Below are 18,181 nucleotides of genomic sequence, written 5' to 3'. Positions count from 1 at the left end.
TTTTTTTTTTTTTTTTTTTTTCCGCCGGGGGGTGGTTGGTGGGGGGTGACATCCACTGCCAATCCAGGAAGCAGGAACACACGGAGGCACACGTCAAGCACTGGAAATCTGCAACAAAAAACCACAAACAAAACACAAAACCGACAAAACCAATACGGAGCCGACCAAAACACAAGCAGCAATCAACCCAAATCACAGTCTGAGCTAAGCTACCGCTAGGAGGAAGAAGATCACAAGCCCAGAGACTTAGACCTATTGTTGCTAAATTTGAACATTTCAAGCAGAAGGGGCAGGTGAGAACCCGTGAACCCCAGCTACGCGGACTGCCGTTCTCCGTGAACGACCAGTTCCCCCGGGAGATCCTGGACCATCGCCGGGTCCTCTTCACGATCCGGAAGAAGCTCATGGCGGATGGGGCTCGTGCTGTCATCACCGTCGACAAGCTGTACGTGAACGGACAACTGTACCGCGACCCCAACATCACTCCCTGGCTCTGCTAAACGATGAGTACAAATTTACCTTTTTCTTTTCTCTTTCTTTCTCACTAATTGGTGATTAGATTAGATATAGCTTTATAAACACTTGGTAATTAGATTAGAGATAGCTTCATAAACACTTTCGGCACATATTAATATATTAATAATTCTTGCTCTGCTAGTCTCAGTAAGTCATAAGCACACACTGGTGATCGTTCCTTTTTTTTCTATTTTTTATTATGATTAGAATTATTTCCCTCCCCCACCTCACCCCCTTTTCCCATTCCTTTTTAAAATTTTCCCTTTTCTCTTTTTTCCCTCTATGTCTCACTCTGCTGCACTTTATGTTTGGTAAATTGGTATGAATACACATATCATACATTTAGAATAACATGGCACACAATATATCATTAGTAATTTACACAATCTCATACAACATTTACATATAATATTACTTCCAACGATTGGATTATGGATACATTAAAGTTCATAACCTGGAATGTAAATGGAGCCGGAAACAGAGCGAAGAGACTAAAACTTTTTAGTTTTAGTCTCTTTCACTCTTTTTTCACCTCACTTTCTGCTCACCTAGACAACACAGTCATCATCGGAGGAGACCTCAACATGGTTCTGGACCCTGGAGTGGACAGGCTCAGTAATGCAGGCGGACACAGGAGTTGGCAGTCAGCAAGTATTGTTAAGCAATATATGAATTACCTGGGTCTTTGCGATACATGGCGTTCTCTTTACCCAACTCTAAGGGACTACACTTTTTTCTCAGCTGTGCATCACTCACATTCCAGGTAAGATTAGTTTTTACTCAGTAGCTCTCTGATGAGAGATATCTCGGAATCCCAAATCCACCCAATTATTACCAGCGATCACGCACCAGTTACTTTCACTCTGGGGAACAGGGGGAGCGTACCATACTTTAAAAATTGGAGATTTAACACATCTTTGCTTAAATACCCTGACTTTATTATTTTTTTAAGAAAGAATGGGACATATTTTTGCAAAATAACGATCAGCCGGAAACCTCAGCGAGTGTCCTATGGGAAGCATGAAAAACAGTAATGCGAGGTAAAATAATTTCCTTTTCCTCAAATAAAAAAAGGAAGGATAATTTAAAAACAAAAAAAATTAGAATACAAAATTAAAATGCTAGAGGAGGCCTTCCGGACCTCTGGAGACGAACATATCCTGAATAGAATAAGGAAAACTAAAATAGAATTAAAGGGGACATATTATGAAAAACACGTTTTTTCTTGTTTTAACATATATAAAGTGTTCTCCCCTCACCCTGCCAGCACAGGGGAGACAAAATACCATGAATTTCTGCAAGGTCTCTGACCCCCGCCTTACAGAGTCCCCCCAGTGTCACGTGATTTTTTTTTTGAGCCGATGAGAATCTGCGCCTAGGGTGACGTCACCCGAGGCGCAGAGGTTTGGCCTCCGCTGCTGAAACCACGCCCACAACCAGCTCTCTCCGCCGGCTGGAGCGGTCCTTCCTTGAGCCAGTCGGACGCGGCGCCGCGGCGGAGCGGATCCGGGTTAAATCATCCAGGTTCCCGGGTGGTTTGGGAGCTGGGTCCTCGGGGGTCCGTCCCAGGTCGGATCAGCTTCACCCTCCGAGATTTTCAGCCAAATCTGTCGGTTTGATCCCCGGTAACCGACGATGCGCAGAGGATGCGCCCCGGAGCCTCAACTGGATGGCCGTGGGGGAGCGCGTTCATCCTTCCAGGACCGGCTCTGCTGGTCCTGCCTCCTGGCTTCGGCCTCTGCTCCCCCTCCTTCCCCCCCTACACAATTCATACGCACATAGGAGAAGGGGCGGGGGGTCCGGGTCGTGGGGGGCATTGTCCCGCGTGGCCCGGCACTCCCCGCCTCACGGTTTTAACAGCACTGTAGACACTGCACATTCAACATTTATTAAATACATTTGACAAGGACACGTAGTTTCGGGAGGGGGGGGGGTCAGTGTCAAATCGATACTTGGTCCTCCCCCTCCCTGTTTTAATGGCATTAATCACGTGCACTGAACACCAGGGGCGGGAGGGGGTCCCACATCACCCGTGCTCCCTCGCCGGCCTGGGATAGGTGGGTCGGGACGCCCGGGCCTGGCGGGGCTCGCCGTGCAGCCTGGGGTGCCTTCTGGCGGTGCTGGACCCCCCTGGGGAGGGGGAAACGGTGCGTGAATGTGCGTCTGTGTCGGTGAGAATGCGGTATGGAAGGGTTCTGCCTTATCTTGACAAATAAATCATGAATTCAATCTTAAAGGAGCTTGAGGCTCCTTTTAAGAAATGAGACTCTCTAGCGCCACCCTTCACCACGATGGCCGTCGGGGGTACTGCAGCCAACAGTGAAGCCGGCACGGGAGAACGGGGAGAACGCGCATGCAGCGTCATGTGACGTCACATCCGCAGGACAGCGCGGGAAATTTGGGACCGAATTGCAGCACATTTTGCAGCACACAGCCTGTTCAAGGCAACAGAGAGATACACTAGAGGAAACATTCTTTTGGGTTTGGAACGCTTCATCTGACATTATTACTAGAAAACTTAAAATGTATACGGATTTTTTTCATAAATCCTGCCACAATCCGGCCTCAAGCTCCTTTAAAGCATGTTGAATACATATTAAATTTCCACAAATCTCTCCAATAACCAAAAACATGATTCTCAAAAACAAACTAATTGGATCAAATCTATCCATTCTTCGTGTCAGAGACACGTTAACTAAAGAATATAAAGAAACTACTTACATTGGGGGTCAAACCAAAAGACACCTGGCAAACACCTGAAAACCCCTCAACAAACACTCAGTCAAGGTGTGAATGTTTGGAGACAAAGAGGAGGAAGTTCTTCAGACCTCTATTTATAAAGGTGGGAGGTACCAAACAGATACTGAGCCACCACTGGGTGTCTCCTCCTAGTGGAGAGGAGGGAACATGACCTGACGTTTTCTTACAGCCACCCCCGGATTTGTGTAGCAAATACGTTTCCTCGGGCTTCATCAATTATTTCAGGCAGTGGGATCAATCTAGATACTGGACGGAGTTATTCTCGCCTTGGATAATGACCTTAGCACTGCGAACTCTTCCATCTTTTCCAGGGCAGGTTTCAGTTATCCTTCCGATAGGCCATGATGCTCGAGGATACTGGGGGTCAATTATAAGTACAACCTGACCTGATTCAAGATTTGTCTCCCATTTTTGCCTGGTTTGAAGGTTTGGAAGGTAGTATCAGCCAGGATCTGACTGTGACGCCATCTTCGCCTGCCAAGGAGCTCACTTGTACAGTACATTGCCTGAGGAAGAGAGGAGTCGGGCCGCCCCATCAGCAACATATTTGGTGTTACTGGGTCTGGATCAGCTAGGTCAGAGGAGATGTATCCGAGAGGTTTGGAATTCAAAATGCCCTCAACCTCAATGAGTACTGTTTGTAGAACTGTCTCTGTTGTTGGTTGGTTTCCTATAGCAGCATTGAGGGCCAATTTTATGGATTTTATCTCTCGTTCCCAACTTCCACCGAAATGTGGGGCAGATGGAGGATTGAACTGGAAGTTCACCTGTGTGTGGGCTAGTTGCTGCTGTGGGTCTGGTGCCATGGCCAAGAATGCCATTTTCATCTCTGCCTCTCCAGCTCTGAAATTAGTCCCACAGTCAGTCACAGGAGTTAGAAGGGTTTCCCTCTGTCAAATACAATTCTCTGTTTGTTATTGTGTTCAACAATGTGATGTGGAGAATACCAGGTCTCCTGTGGTTGATCTACCTGCTCATTGGGAATCCTTAGAACATATCCAGCCTGCACGAGTGTATGTATTTCCTCTTGGTACTTATCAGAAAGTTTGGGATCTTTGGACAGGCGCCTTTCTGTAGCACAGAGACGGGGCAGGACAGCTTCCTTTGGAGCTCGAAGGATAGGGATGTTGGGAGCTCTTAACAGTGGAGTGGCATAATGCATTACACCATCTATCTCTACTCTGGATGTCTTAGACTGGAGAAGAGTGAGAGCTAACTTGTCTTGTGTTGTGCTGTGTCTTGTCTTGAGTTTTTCCACATTCATGAGCAATTCACTTCTGAAGCAAGTAAGAGTGAAGGAGACTCTTTGCTGGGTTTGAAGTAAGCTGGCTGGCCCTTGGAGCGTGTGTGTGTGTTTGTTTGTGTGTGTGTGTGTGTGTGTGTGTGTGTGTGTGTGTGTGTGTGTGTGTGTGTGTGTGTGTGTGTGTGTCTGTGTGTGTGTGTGTGTGTGTGTGTGTGTGTGTGTGTGTGTGTGTGTGTGTGTGTGTGTGTTCTGTCCAAACAATCCGTCACGTAAACCAGATGTTAATCAGATGCTAATCAGCCTCCATCATGACATCATGACGACTTCCTGCCTCCGTCGGCCAATAGGAAGCAGAGGACACGGTCTCCATGTAAACACTGGACTTCCTGTCACTGAGACACACACACAAACACACTACAGTTTACAGAGTTAAACATGTGGATGTGGCTGGAGCATCTGGGGGATTTTATGATTTTACGTAATCAAAAGGAAGAATGTTGTTTGAGTTATAAAGAGCACGATTTTACTTTCAGGTCAGTCAGTCCAGCATTTCCAGCCGTCCTGAATCCTTCGCTTCATCATGGGTTGTAAGTCTAACAAATATTTATTCTTTACTCCATTCCTGTATCGTTCTGTTTTATTCTGAAGGGTTTTCTTGATCATTTCTTAAAAGGGACTGCGTTCTGTTTTTATTTGGGGAATAAATGTTCCCTGAGTGATCCAGACCAGCGGTCCCAACCTGGTCCTGCATGTTTTACACTCAAACACCTGATTCTAATTCATTCATCATTAGCCAGTAATCAAGGTCTGAACAAGTCTGTTAACGACACAGTCGCTTGTATCAGGCTGTTCTGAAGCAGGAAACATCTAGAACATGCAGGACGGTGGAACCAGGACCTGGTTGGAGACCGCTGGTCTAGACCAAACTAAACTCTCACTGAACTAAAGTCATTCACTCTGAAGAGTTCAGAGACTAAACTAAACTCTCACTGAACTAAAGTCATTCACTCTGAAGAGTTCAGAGACTAAACTAAACTCTCACTGAACTAAAGTCATTAACTCTGTAGAGTTCAGAGGTGATTACTGTCAGAGATCACAAACCTGCAGAAACTACAAATCTATTGGATGTTCTGAACTCACTTCTGCTGTCTGGGGTTTGTTGGATGGATGGATGATGGATGGATGGATGGATGGATGGATGGATGGATGATGGATGGATGGATGGATGGATGGATGGATGGATGGATGGATGGATGGATGGATGGATGGATGGATGGATGGATGGATGGATGGATGGATGGATGGATGGATGGATGGATGGATGGATAGATAGATAGATAGATAGATAGATAGATAGATAGATAGATAGATAGATAGATAGATAGATAGATAGATAGATAGATAGATAGATAGATAGATAGATAGATAGATAGATAGATAGATAGATAGATAGATAGATAGATAGATTTATAAAACTATATTTACATAAATTAACTTTTTTAACAGTTTTAGTCTTTTATTTATTTGTTTTAATTTTCTTTACAAACTCAAAATATGTTTGTACGTACATATATTTTTTTTGCATATACCATACAAATGCATGAATGTGTGGAAAAACATTGTAGCACGGCGAGTGCCACGGGGCCCGACCGACAGGATGGAGAGGACACGGAGTTTCGTGCAGAACCATTTTATTCGTCAAACACTCACACGCCCAGGACCCATTGCACAAGCACCTCACACCAGCAGCATACCAAGCCCCTCGCTGCTGTCCAGCTCTGCCTTATAAGGCAGGCAGGGTGGAGGCTCGGCAGCCACTCAGGCGGATGGGACACAGGTGCATGTGTCCCATCAACCTCTCCACCCTGCCACAAACATATATCTGATATTTTAATAGCAAAGAAGAAGTTTTTGGAGATCACAAACTTAAAAGATGTGTTTGATGTTCTGAACTCACTTTTGGTTTCTCATTCTGTTTTTCTTCCAGCTTCTAGCAGCTCAGATGTTTCAATCACGAAATACTTTGACATGGTTTGTAAATTTCGTTTTTCTTTTTTCCTTGCATGGGGGGGGGGGGTCTGTATGGAGGTCAATAACCAGTCTTCTCAGGGGCACGGTGGAGCAGCAGGTAGTGCAGCGTCTCACAGCAAGAAGGTGCTGGGTTCAATTCCCGCCGCTGTGGGCGCTGAAGTGCGTGTTAGTTCCCCCATGACTTCAGCACCCACACCCTGGGTGGGGTTGGAGAAAGGATCTTTCTGTGTGGAGTTTGCATGTTCTCCCCGTGTTCCCCAGGGTAGCTAATGGGAGCTACCCTCACAAAAACATGCAGCAGTCCTGGGCTACACATGTCCCCTCTGGCCAACCGGGGCGCCAGATGGGGTGGGGAGGATCCGGCCGGAATAACGTGATCCTTCCACGCGCTACGTTCGGCCGGAGAATCCTCATCCTGTCTGGTGAAAAGAAGCGGTCCATCACTCCTCAGGTTAAGAAGGAGACCTGAGCTCAGTGTAGGGCCCTCCTTGGGTTGGTAGAGGATGGAAATGCCCAGGACTGTCTAGGTATGAGCACTGAGTGATAAAATGGGGGAAAAAACTGTGATAAAAATATTTAAAAAAAATAAATAAATAAAAAAAATAACCAGTCTTCTCTCTATTCTTTACTTTTGTTCAACTCCATTTCAAACCAACTACTGGGTCGACTGGTTTGTTTCTATCATTCTTTCAGTTGTAGTCACACAATCTCTTCATTGATTGATTCATTGTTTTTATCCTAATTGAAGGATGGAAAGGAAGTCGAACCTGGAGACCTGATCCAGATCTTCCGTGATGGTTATCAGCACTGGGCTGTTTATGTTGGTTGTGGAAACGTCGTTCACCTCAGAGTAGCCGGTGAGTTTCCTCGTTCCTCCAACATGTCAGACTGAAACAAAACCAAACAAGGTTTCAGGTTGTTCTCTCTTCTCAACGGTGTGAATCAGCAACAGAGCAGACGTAGAACCATGTCAGCATCTTTAGGTGTCAGCATCATCTCAGTGAGCTGCAGCTCAAACTCTTTTCTTCATGGTTCATCCTTTTAGAGTCGGGGGCTGGTAAGGGCGAAGTGTTGAAGCAGACGTTGGAGGACGTGGTGGAGAAGGACAACTGGAGTGTCAACAATCTCCTGGATCATGAATACAAACGTCATCCAGCTGATGATATCGTGAAGGAGGCCTGTTCACTGGCGATTACAGGATGGCAGTACGACCTGGACACGCACAACTGTGAACACTTCGCCACTGAGATGCGCTACGGCAAGCCTGAGAGTCGGCAGGTACGTTAGAACAGGTTTCTCCTGGTGGTTTGTGTTAGAGTCAGCAGGTACGTTAGAACATGTTTCTCCTGGTGGTTTGCGTTAGAGTCAGCAGGTACGTTAGAACATGTTTCTCCTGGTGGTTTGTGTTAGAATCAGCAGGTATGTTAGAACATGTTTCTCCTGGTGGTTTGTGTTAGAATCAGCAGGTATGTTAGAACATGTTTCTCCTGGTGGTTTGTGTTAGAGTCAGCAGGTACGTTAGAACATGTTTCTCCTGGTGGTTTGTGTTAGAGTCAGCAGGTACGTTAGAACATGTTTCTCCTGGTGGTTTGCGTTAGAGTCAGCAGGTACGTTAGAACATGTTTCTCCTGGTGGTTTGTGTTAGAGTCAGCAGGTACGTTAGAACATGTTTCTCCTGGTGGTTTGTGTTAGAGTCAGCAGGTACGTTAGAACATGTTTCTCCTGGTGGTTTGTGTTAGAATCAGCAGGTACGTTAGAACATGTTTCTCCTGGTGGTTTGTGTTAGAGTCAGCAGGTACGTTAGAACATGTTTCTCCTGGTGGTTTGTGTTAGAATCAGCAGGTACGTTAGAACATGTTTCTCCTGGTGGTTTGTGTTAGTGAGAGTCAGCAGGTATGTTAGAACATGTTTCTCCTGGTGGTTTGTGTTAGAATCAGCAGGTACGTTAGAACATGTTTCTCCTGGTGGTTTGTGTTAGAGTCAGCAGGTACGTTAGAACATGTTTCTCCTGGTGGTTTGTGTTAGTGAGAGTCGGCAGGTACGTTAGAACATGTTTCTCCTGGTGGTTTGTGTTAGAGTCAGCAGGTACGTTAGAACATGTTTCTCCTGGTGGTTTGTGTTAGTGAGAGTCAGCAGGTACGTTAAACCTTTTTACCCTGGGGGGGTCTGTATTTTTTTATTCTGTTCAACTCCAATTCAAACCGACAACTGGGTCGACTGGTTTTTTTTATCATTCTTTCAGTTGTAGTCACACAATCTCTTCATTTACTATACTAGTGAGTCTCAAACAGCTTGGTGGTAAATATGCTGCTATAGGCCTCTGCTGCACTGACATCATCCACTGTGTGGGAAGCTCACCCTTCCTCTCTTCTACTCTTCCACTTTTTATTTTATTTATTATAAATATCTCATAGCTATCATTTTTGTCCATCGTTCCTGTAGTTTCTTGTGCCGGCCCCCCTTTTTTCTCTTTTGTGCATGTTTGCAGGCCGGAGCTTCAGGAGCTGCTGACCTGCAGTCCCCCCTCTGATCATCCCACTGCTGCTTCCACCTGCAGTCCCCCCTCTGATATTCCCCATGCTGCTTCCACCTTCAGTCTCCCCTCTGATCATCCCACTGCTGATCTGCAGTCCCTCCTCTGATCATCCCTCTGCTGCCTCCACCTGCAGTCCCTCCTCTGATCATCCCACTGCTGTTTCCACCTGCAGTCCCCCCTCTGATCATCCCACTGCTGCTTCCACCTGCAGTCCCCCCTCTGATATTCCCCATGCTGCCTCCACCTGCAGTCCCCCCTCTGATCATCCCACTGCTGACCTGCAGTCCCCCCTCTGATCATCCCACTGCTGACCTGCAGTCCCCCCTCTGATCATCCCACTGCTGACCTGCAGTCCCCCCTCTGATCATCCCACTGCTGACCTGCAGTCCCCCCTCTGATCATCCCACTGCTGACCTGCAGTCCCTCCTCTGATCATCCCTCTGCTGCCTCCACCTGCAGTCCCCCCTCTGATCATCCCTCTGCTGCCTCCACCTGCAGTCCCCCCTCTGATCATCCCTCTGCTGCTTCCACCTGCAGTCCCCCCTCTGATCATCCCTCTGCTGCTTCCACCTGCAGTCCCCCCTCTGATCATCCCTCTGCTGCCTTCACCTGTCTCTGTGGATGTCTGGTAGATGCTGCTGACATCCTGCCATTGTGTCTGTGTCTCTCCTTTCTCTGTTCTTCATTCTCTCTGTCTGTTCTCTCTTTTCCTGCTCTGCCCAGTCTGGTCTCCAGCAGGAGGGTCCTCCATTTATGATCCTGGTCCAGGTTTCTTCCCTCCTAAAGGGGAGTTTTTACCTCCATTGTTTATGTAATAATTGCTCGGGGGTTTATGTTCATGTTCTGGTTCTGGACAGATCCTGGAGACAGCTATGTTGGAATAGATGCTATAAAAATAAAACTGAATTGAATTGATTTGAATTTAATTGAATTGAATTGATTGCTTGATTGTCTTTTCATCAAAAGGGGGCCAAACCTGGAGACCTGATTGAGATCTTCCGTCGTTGGTATCAGCACTGGGCTGTTTATGTTGGTGATGGAAACATCGTTCACTTCGTAACACCCAGTGAGTTTCCTCGTTCCTCCAACATGTCAGACTGAAACAAAACCAAACAAGGTTTCAGGTTGTTCTCAGCTGCTCAACGGTGTGAATCAGCAACAGAGCAGACGTAGAACCATGTCAGCATCTTTAGGTGTCAGCATCATCTCAGTGAGTTGCAGCTCAAACACTCTTCTTCATTGTTGGTCCTTTTAGGGTGGTTGGCTCGTACGGGCGTCGTGTGGAAGCAGAAGTTGGGGGACGTGTTGAAGAACAACTGGTGGAAAGTCAACAATCTCCTGGATCATAAATACAGACCTCGTCCAGCTGATGATATCGTGAGAGATGCCTGTTCACTGGCGGATACAGAACGGCAGTACAACCTGAAGAAGTCAAACTGTGAACACTTCGCCACTGAGATGCGCTACGGCAAGGCTGAGAGTCAGCAGGTACGTTAGAACAGGTTTCTCCTGGTGGTTTGTGTTAGAATCAGCAGGTACGTTAGAACATGTTTCTCCTGGTGGTTTGTGTTAGAATCAGCAGGTACGTTAGAACATGTTTCTCCTGGTGGTTTGTGTTAGAATCAGCAGGTACGTTAGAACATGTTTCTCCTGGTGGTTTGTGTTAGTGAGAGTCAGCAGGTATGTTAGAACATGTTTCTCCTGGTGGTTTGTGTTAGAATCAGCAGGTACGTTAGAACATGTTTCTCCTGGTGGTTTGTGTTAGAGTCAGCAGGTACGTTAGAACATGTTTCTCCTGGTGGTTTGTGTTAGAATCAGCAGGTACGTTAGAACATGTTTCTCCTGGTGGTTTGTGTTAGAGTCAGCAGGTACGTTAGAACATGTTTCTCCTGGTGGTTTGTGTTAGAGTCAGCAGGTACGTTAGAACATGTTTCTCCTGGTGGTTTGTGTTAGAGTCAGCAGGTACGTTAGAACATGTTTCTCCTGGTGGTTTGTGTTAGAATCAGCAGGTACGTTAGAACATGTTTCTCCTGGTGGTTTGTGTTAGTGAGAGTCAGCAGGTACGTTAAACCTTTTTACCCTGGGGGGGTCTGTATTTTTTTATTCTGTTCAACTCCAATTCAAACCGACAACTGGGTCGACTGGTTTTTTTTATCATTCTTTCAGTTGTAGTCACACAATCTCTTCATTTACTATACTAGTGAGTCTCAAACAGCTTGGTGGTAAATATGCTGCTATAGGCCTCTGCTGCACCGACATCATCCACTGTGTGGGAAGCTCACCCTTCCTCTCTTCTACTCTTCCACTTTTTATTTTATTTATTATAAATATCTCATAGCTATCATTTTTGTCCATCGTTCCTGTAGTTTCTTGTGCCGGCCCCCCTTTTTTCTCTTTTGTGCATGTTTGCAGGCCGGAGCTTCAGGAGCTGCTGACCTGCAGTCCCCCCTCTGATCATCCCACTGCTGACCTGCAGTCCCCCCTCTGATCATCCCTCTGCTGCTTCCACCTGCAGTCCCCCCTCTGATCATCCCACTGCTGCTTCCACCTGCAGTCCCCCCTCTGATCATCCCACTGCTGCTTCCACCTGCAGTCCCCCCTCTGATCATCCCACTGCTGCTTCCACCTGCAGTCCCCCCTCTGATCATCCCACTGCTGCTTCCACCTGCAGTCCCCCCTCTGATCATCCCACTGCTGACCTGCAGTCCCCCCTCTGATCATCCCACTGCTGACCTGCAGTCCCCCCTCTGATCATCCCACTGCTGACCTGCAGTCCCCCCTCTGATCATCCCACTGCTGACCTGCAGTCCCCCCTCTGATCATCCCACTGCTGACCTGCAGTCCCCCCTCTGATCATCCCTCTGCTGCTTCCACCTGCAGTCCCCCCTCTGATCATCCCTCTGCTGCCTTCACCTGTCTCTGTGGATGTCTGGTAGATGCTTGCTGACATCCTGCCATTGTGTCTGTGTCTCTCCTTTCTCTGTTCTTCATTCTCTCTGTCTGTTCTCTCTTTTCCTGCTCTGCCCAGTCTGGTCTCCAGCAGGAGGGTCCTCCATTTATGATCCTGGTCCAGGTTTCTTCCCTCCTAAAGGGGAGTTTTTACCTCCATTGTTTATGTAATAATTGCTCGGGGGTTTATGTTCATGTTCTGGTTCTGGACAGATCCTGGAGACAGCTATGTTGGAATAGATGCTATAAAAATAAAACTGAATTGAATTGATTTGAATTTAATTGAATTGAATTGATTGCTTGATTGTCTTTTCATCAAAAGGGGGCCAAACCTGGAGACCTGATTGAGATCTTCCGTCGTTGGTATCAGCACTGGGCTGTTTATGTTGGTGATGGAAACATCGTTCACTTAACAATACCCAGTGAGTTTCCTCGTTCCTCCAACATGTCAGACTGAAACAAAACCAAACAAGGTTTCAGGTTGTTCTCAGCTGCTCAACGGTGTGAATCAGCAACAGAGCAGATGTAGAACCATGTCAGCATCTTTAGGTGTCAGCATCATCTCAGTGAGTTGCAGCTCAAACACTCTTCTTCATTGTTGGTCCTTTTAGGGTGGTTGGCTCGTACGGGCATCGTGTGGAAGCAGAAGTTGGGGGACGTGTTGAAGAACAACTGGTGGAATGTCAACAATCTCCTGGATCATAAATACAGACCTCGTCCAGCTGATGATATCGTGTTCACTGGCGGATACAGAACGGCAGTACAACCTGAAGAAGTCAAACTGTGAACACTTCGCCACTGAGATGCGCTACGGCAAGGCTGAGAGTCAGCAGGTACGTTAGAACATGTTTCTCCTGGTGGTTTGTGTTAGAATCAGCAGGTACGTTAGAACATGTTTCTCCTGGTGGTTTGTGTTAGAGTCAGCAGGTACGTTAGAACATGTTTCTCCTGGTGGTTTGTGTTAGAGTCAGCAGGTACGTTAGAACATGTTTCTCCTGGTGGTTTGTGTTAGTGAGAGTCAGCAGGTACGTTAGAACATGTTTCTCCTGGTGGTTTGTGTTAGTTAGAATCAGCAGGTATGTTAGAACATGTTTCTCATGGTGGTTTGTGTTAGAGTCAGCAGGTATGTTAGAACATGTTTCTCCTGGTGGTTTGTGTTAGAGTCAGCAGGTACGTTAGAACATGTTTCTCCTGGTGGTTTGTGTTAGAGTCAGCAGGTACGTTAGAACATGTTTCTCCTGGTGGTTTGTGTTAGAGTCAGCAGGTACGTTAGAACATGTTTCTCCTGGTGGTTTGTGTTAGAATCAGCAGGTACGTTAGAACATGTTTCTCCTGGTGGTTTGTGTTAGAGTCAGCAGGTATGTTAGAACCAACCCAGTCTCACATAAAAACGTACCCTGCCTACATTGGTCCAAAGTGCAAAAACGTAGAGGGGTTACAATATTAGCCCTTGAAATGTATAACTGTTTTCGGCCTGTGAAGCCTATTTCGTGTCTTTTTTGCATAGTTCACTAATGCTTTGAGCTAAGAGGCTGAAATTCTAGACTCTGTATCAGGAGGTGACTCTCATACACTGTGCCGAGGTCCAGACCCATGCGACCTTCGGAAGTGCCCAAGGTCACCGTGTGTGGTGCCTTCTTCGGGCCTTTTTTGTGTGTTTTTTGAAACTGACGCACAAGGTCGCCCTGACCAAGCGTCGGGTTTTGACGAGCTGGGAGTGAGAATGTGTTGTCATTTGACTGACTGTATCTTTTATTTTGGCCGGAAGTCGGACTTTTGGAATGCAAGAAAATCCGGTTGGTTTTCAAAATAAAACTGCTTTCTGCGCGACTCGCTCCCGGTATCAAAATCAAAGCACAAGCAGAATGAACACGGACTCTGTGTATTTTGGTTGTTGTTACTTGTTAATAATTAAATACTTTGGGTGGGGGGGATACATTTTGAGAAACAAGTTTTCATATAGCCTATACTGTTGGTATACTGTGTGTATACTGTGTGTGTATACTGTGTGGTAATTTTCTGAAAAAAAATGTTTCCCAAAATTACCCCCCCCTCTGGTTTTTTCACAAATCGCAGCCTGTATTGCTAGAAATGTAATCAAAACGCATATCTATGCAGAAACTAACTCAAAATATTGATTTTTCTTCACAGCGTGTCCAGCAACCAAAAATGTAACGATTTCACGTTATTAAAACGTTCCAAGTTTACATTATTCTAACGAGATCTGAAAAAATGTTGCAACCACGAGCAAGCAAGAGATTATGTACATTTACTGAGTGAATATTATGAAAGTAAAATATGTATTGATATAAATGTAATCAAAACGCATTTCTATGCAGAAACTAACTAAAAATATAGATTTTTTTTTCACAGCACTGTCCAGCAACCAAAAATGAAACGATTTCACGTTATTAAAACGTTCCAGTTTTACATTATTCTGACGAGATCTGAAAAAACGTTGCAACCACGAGCAAGCAAGAGATTATGTACATTTATATATTGCTAGAAATTGGACCAATATAGGCAGGGTACGTTTTTATGTGAGACTGGGTTGGTTAGAACATGTTTCTCCTGGTGGTTTGTGTTAGAATCAGCAGGTACGTTAGAACATGTTTCTCCTGGTGGTTTGTGTTAGAGTCAGCAGGTACGTTAGAACATGTTTCTCCTGGTGGTTTGTGTTAGTGAGAGTCAGCAGGTACGTTAGAACATGTTTCTCCTGGTGGTTTGTGTTAGAGTCAGCAGGTACGTTAGAACATGTTTCTCCTGGTGGTTTGTGTTAGAGTCAGCAGGTACGTTAGAACATGTTTCTCCTGGTGGTTTGTGTTAGTGAGGGTCAGCAGGTACGTTAGAACATGTTTCTCCTGGTGGTTTGTGTTAGAGTCAGCAGGTACGTTAGAACATGTTTCTCCTGGTGGTTTGTGTTAGAGTCAGCAGGTATGTTAGAACATGTTTCTCCTGGTGGTTTGTGTTAGAGTCAGCAGGTACGTTAGAACATGTTTCTCCTGGTGGTTTGTGTTAGAGTCAGCAGGTACGTTAGAACATGTTTCTCCTGGTGGTTTGTGTTAGAGTCAGCAGGTACGTTAGAACATGTTTCTCCTGGTGGTTTGTGTTAGAATCAGCAGGTACGTTAGAACATGTTTCTCCTGGTGGTTTGTGTTAGAATCAGCAGGTACGTTAGAACATGTTTCTCCTGGTGGTTTGTGTTAGAGTCAGCAGGTACGTTAGAACATGTTTCTCCTGGTGGTTTGTGTTAGAGTCAGCAGGTACGTTAGATCATGTTTCTCCTGGTGGTTTGTGTTAGTGAGGGTCCGGGGTGAAACCCTGGACCTTTAACAGGACTGAGCTCCTCCTCGTCCTCTCAGCCGTCGCTCCTCCATGACGGTGTCACACTCATAAAGATCCAGAGATTTAGATCAGCAGACGTGGTACCAGCACCACTCTGGTCTGCTGCCTCTTATCTTCACATGAAGAGAAGATGTGTTGCACATAAATGTTCAGAGTTGTGGATCGTTTCTGAAGGAGATGAATCATCTTATTTTGTGTAAAACATGTTCTTGTTCCTCCTGCAGGTGAAGAACAACAAGGCCTTGGTGAATGCAGCTTCTGGGTTTATGGCATCTTATCGCTCTATGAAAAAGTAACCTGCATATCAATCCACGATTCTTATTTCATTAAGATTGGTCAAATCCACATGACCTAACTTCAGAAATGAAGGTGCCAGTTCAGACTTATTGGAAACAACTTAATCAATAAGGTTTTCTTCTTCAACTGAGGAGCATGATGTTAATGTCAAAGAAATTAAATATTTCATATGATATAAACACAAATATGATTAAAGCTGATCAGATGAATCAATAATAAAATTCATACATTTAAAAAGGAATCGTTTGTTTCTTTGTTTTGTTTCATGAAGTACTTTTTACAGACCTTTAGTTCATTGATGCTGGATTTATTTATCATGATGATGAATATGTTTCCATGTACTGTATTTCATTCCTGGTTATCTCTGATTCCTGAATCTGAAAATTTCTGATCACATAGATAGACGGATAGACAGACAGACACTAAACCAATGTGTTTTATTTTTCTCTAAATGTTGTTCTATGAAGTATAAACCAGGTGTTAGATAACAGGCGGGAATGAAGTTTGTAGATCTGCTATTTTTCAGCTGGTGGTGCGTGTAAATTGCAGCAGATTACGTGCAGAGTGAATTAAGCACTTCTGTCATTTTACGTTTTATTTTTATGCTTTTATTTTGAAGAGCACCGTTCTTCCTCTGTTACTTCTGTTATTGACGAAGCTTAACTTCCTGTTCCTGTCAGAGCATGCTAACGCTGCTCCAGAGTTGGTAAAATATGCAAGAAAATGATTAACTTCATATTCGTCATATTTTGTGTTGAAACTTATGAAAAGTTATTTTATTGTGGTTCGCCCCGTGTTTTTGTTGTTTACATGTCTCAAATCTGTGCTTCTGTGAGGGTCTCTGGGAAAAAAATTGAGATTAAGGGTGATGGCCAAATGCAGATAATACTGGGGTCCTTGACATGCCAGTTTGAGATCTAAATATGTTGTTATATCGTCAGCACTGTATTTTTTATTTGTTGCATTGATTGACTGAATGTGCCTATATTTTCAACACTGTGCCTAGTTTTATGTTTTACACTATGCAATATGTTTTACACTGTACAATATGTTTTTATACAGAACTTTGTATTTTTTTCTTTATCCTTTTGAAGAAAAAAAAGTCTTTGACAGATCACCTGTTTTGGCGTATTTGTTACAAGGTGGTGGTGGTGTGTGAGGGGGTGTGTGTGAGGAGGTATATGTGAGGGGGTGTGTGTGAGGAGGGATATGTGTCACGGTTTCACAGTGTAGGATAGGTTCTTTTTTTTACTGTTTAACTGACTCTCCTATCATTCCAGACCCTGCCACCCTCATCAGCCAGAAGTCCACTCATTCCCTTCACCTGTGCTTCCCCACCCAGCTCCACACCTGATTTCCATCATCTTCAGTTCCCCTTATATACCGGCCCATTTCCACCTTCCTGTTGCCAGATTGTCAAGTGTTTATGCCTCACTTTCCAGTGTTCCCGTTTCTGATCTGTTTTTGCCTGCCTGCCTGCCTGCCTGCGACCCTGCCTGATTCCCAGTTCTTGGATTTTTGCCTGCCCCTTTGGATTTGTTTGTTTGGGTTCTCTGTCCTTTGAGCCGTGACAATATGTCAGGGGGTGTGGTCCAACTTTCTAATTGCGGGGTAAAGGGGAGGTAATTATCAGACGTTTTGCCAATTGTTCAAATCTTTATAATTATAATCTACAATTACCAGGTAAAATTATGGAAACAACACACGCTTTCTTTTACAGTCCAGTTTCACTTTAATTACTGAGTAAAAGCTAGGTAATTACAGTGTAATTACCATGGTATTACCTGGTTATTACTGTACTGTAAAAGAAAGGGTTACCAAAGACTCATCCATCTAGCTACACTTAACCTATAAGAAAAAGGGAAAAACCTCCTTGTGATGACGAAAAAAATCCCATAATGAAATATACACTAATCTACTTCAAACAATAACAAAACAAATCATATTTAGCACAATAGTCCATGAAGGAAAGAGGGGAAAAAAAATAAAAAGCACTGTGTAACCAAGCAGTAGCATAAAATGTGAGAAAAAAAGGTAAAATCATTAAAAAAAAGAAGTAATAAAACTCTCCATATGTCCTGGCATAAGTCTCCATGTATTAAGCCTTCCTAACACGGGGCTAATGCTTGACTCCCTCTCATTTTTTCAACAGGACGTATAAACTCAATACAGTTCAGAACAGCATAAAAGAAAACATCTGCTTGAGGAAGGATTAATGCAGAATATAAAGTTAATGTAACTCTTCTTCCTCCACGAAAGGAGGAACCCACTCATCATCCCGGTCCATCTCCTGGGCAAACTGGCCAGCAGCGGTGGAGATGGCAGAAGCCACTAGTTTCTTCACCAATGGCACAATACAACACAGAAAAACACACAAACCAAAAAGAATATTCAGGAGTGGGGCAAAGCGCAGTTTGCAACCTTGAAATGGAAAACCTAGATCATAAACCATCACCTCTGCCACCTGTGGAATCCTGGCTCTTCTGCGAATGCAACAAATTATT

General features: G+C 44.8%; 1 protein-coding gene across 1 annotated transcript; it reads left to right on the top strand.

Annotated features, from left to right (window-relative positions):
- Positions 1-4,965: 4,965 nt before the first annotated feature.
- Positions 4,966-16,714, top strand: LOC133451343 (uncharacterized). The gene is made up of 9 exons (XM_061730314.1): positions 4,966-5,106; positions 6,507-6,550; positions 7,299-7,407; positions 7,596-7,828; positions 10,053-10,152; positions 10,342-10,574; positions 12,358-12,457; positions 12,647-12,868; positions 15,605-16,714. Exons 1-8 carry the CDS (start codon positions 5,100-5,102, stop codon positions 12,820-12,822), a joined length of 1,002 nt encoding a protein of 333 aa, XP_061586298.1. The 5' UTR covers positions 4,966-5,099; the 3' UTR covers positions 12,823-12,868; positions 15,605-16,714.
- Positions 16,715-18,181: the final 1,467 nt, after the last annotated feature.

The sequence above is a fragment of the Cololabis saira genome, chromosome 9 (genome assembly GCF_033807715.1).
Source record: "Cololabis saira isolate AMF1-May2022 chromosome 9, fColSai1.1, whole genome shotgun sequence".
Classification (NCBI taxonomy): domain Eukaryota; kingdom Metazoa; phylum Chordata; class Actinopteri; order Beloniformes; family Belonidae; genus Cololabis; species Cololabis saira.
Note: the sequence above shows the minus strand (reverse complement) of the source record. Positions and strands in the feature narration are given on the sequence as shown.

Bases quoted from the DNA above. Each gene is read 5' to 3' on its own strand.
- LOC133451343 (XM_061730314.1), top strand. The intron at 10,153-10,341 runs GTGAGTTTCCTC...TGGTCCTTTTAG, and splicing joins CGTTCACTTCGTAACACCCA to GGTGGTTGGCTCGTACGGGC. The intron at 12,458-12,646 runs GTGAGTTTCCTC...TGGTCCTTTTAG, and splicing joins CGTTCACTTAACAATACCCA to GGTGGTTGGCTCGTACGGGC.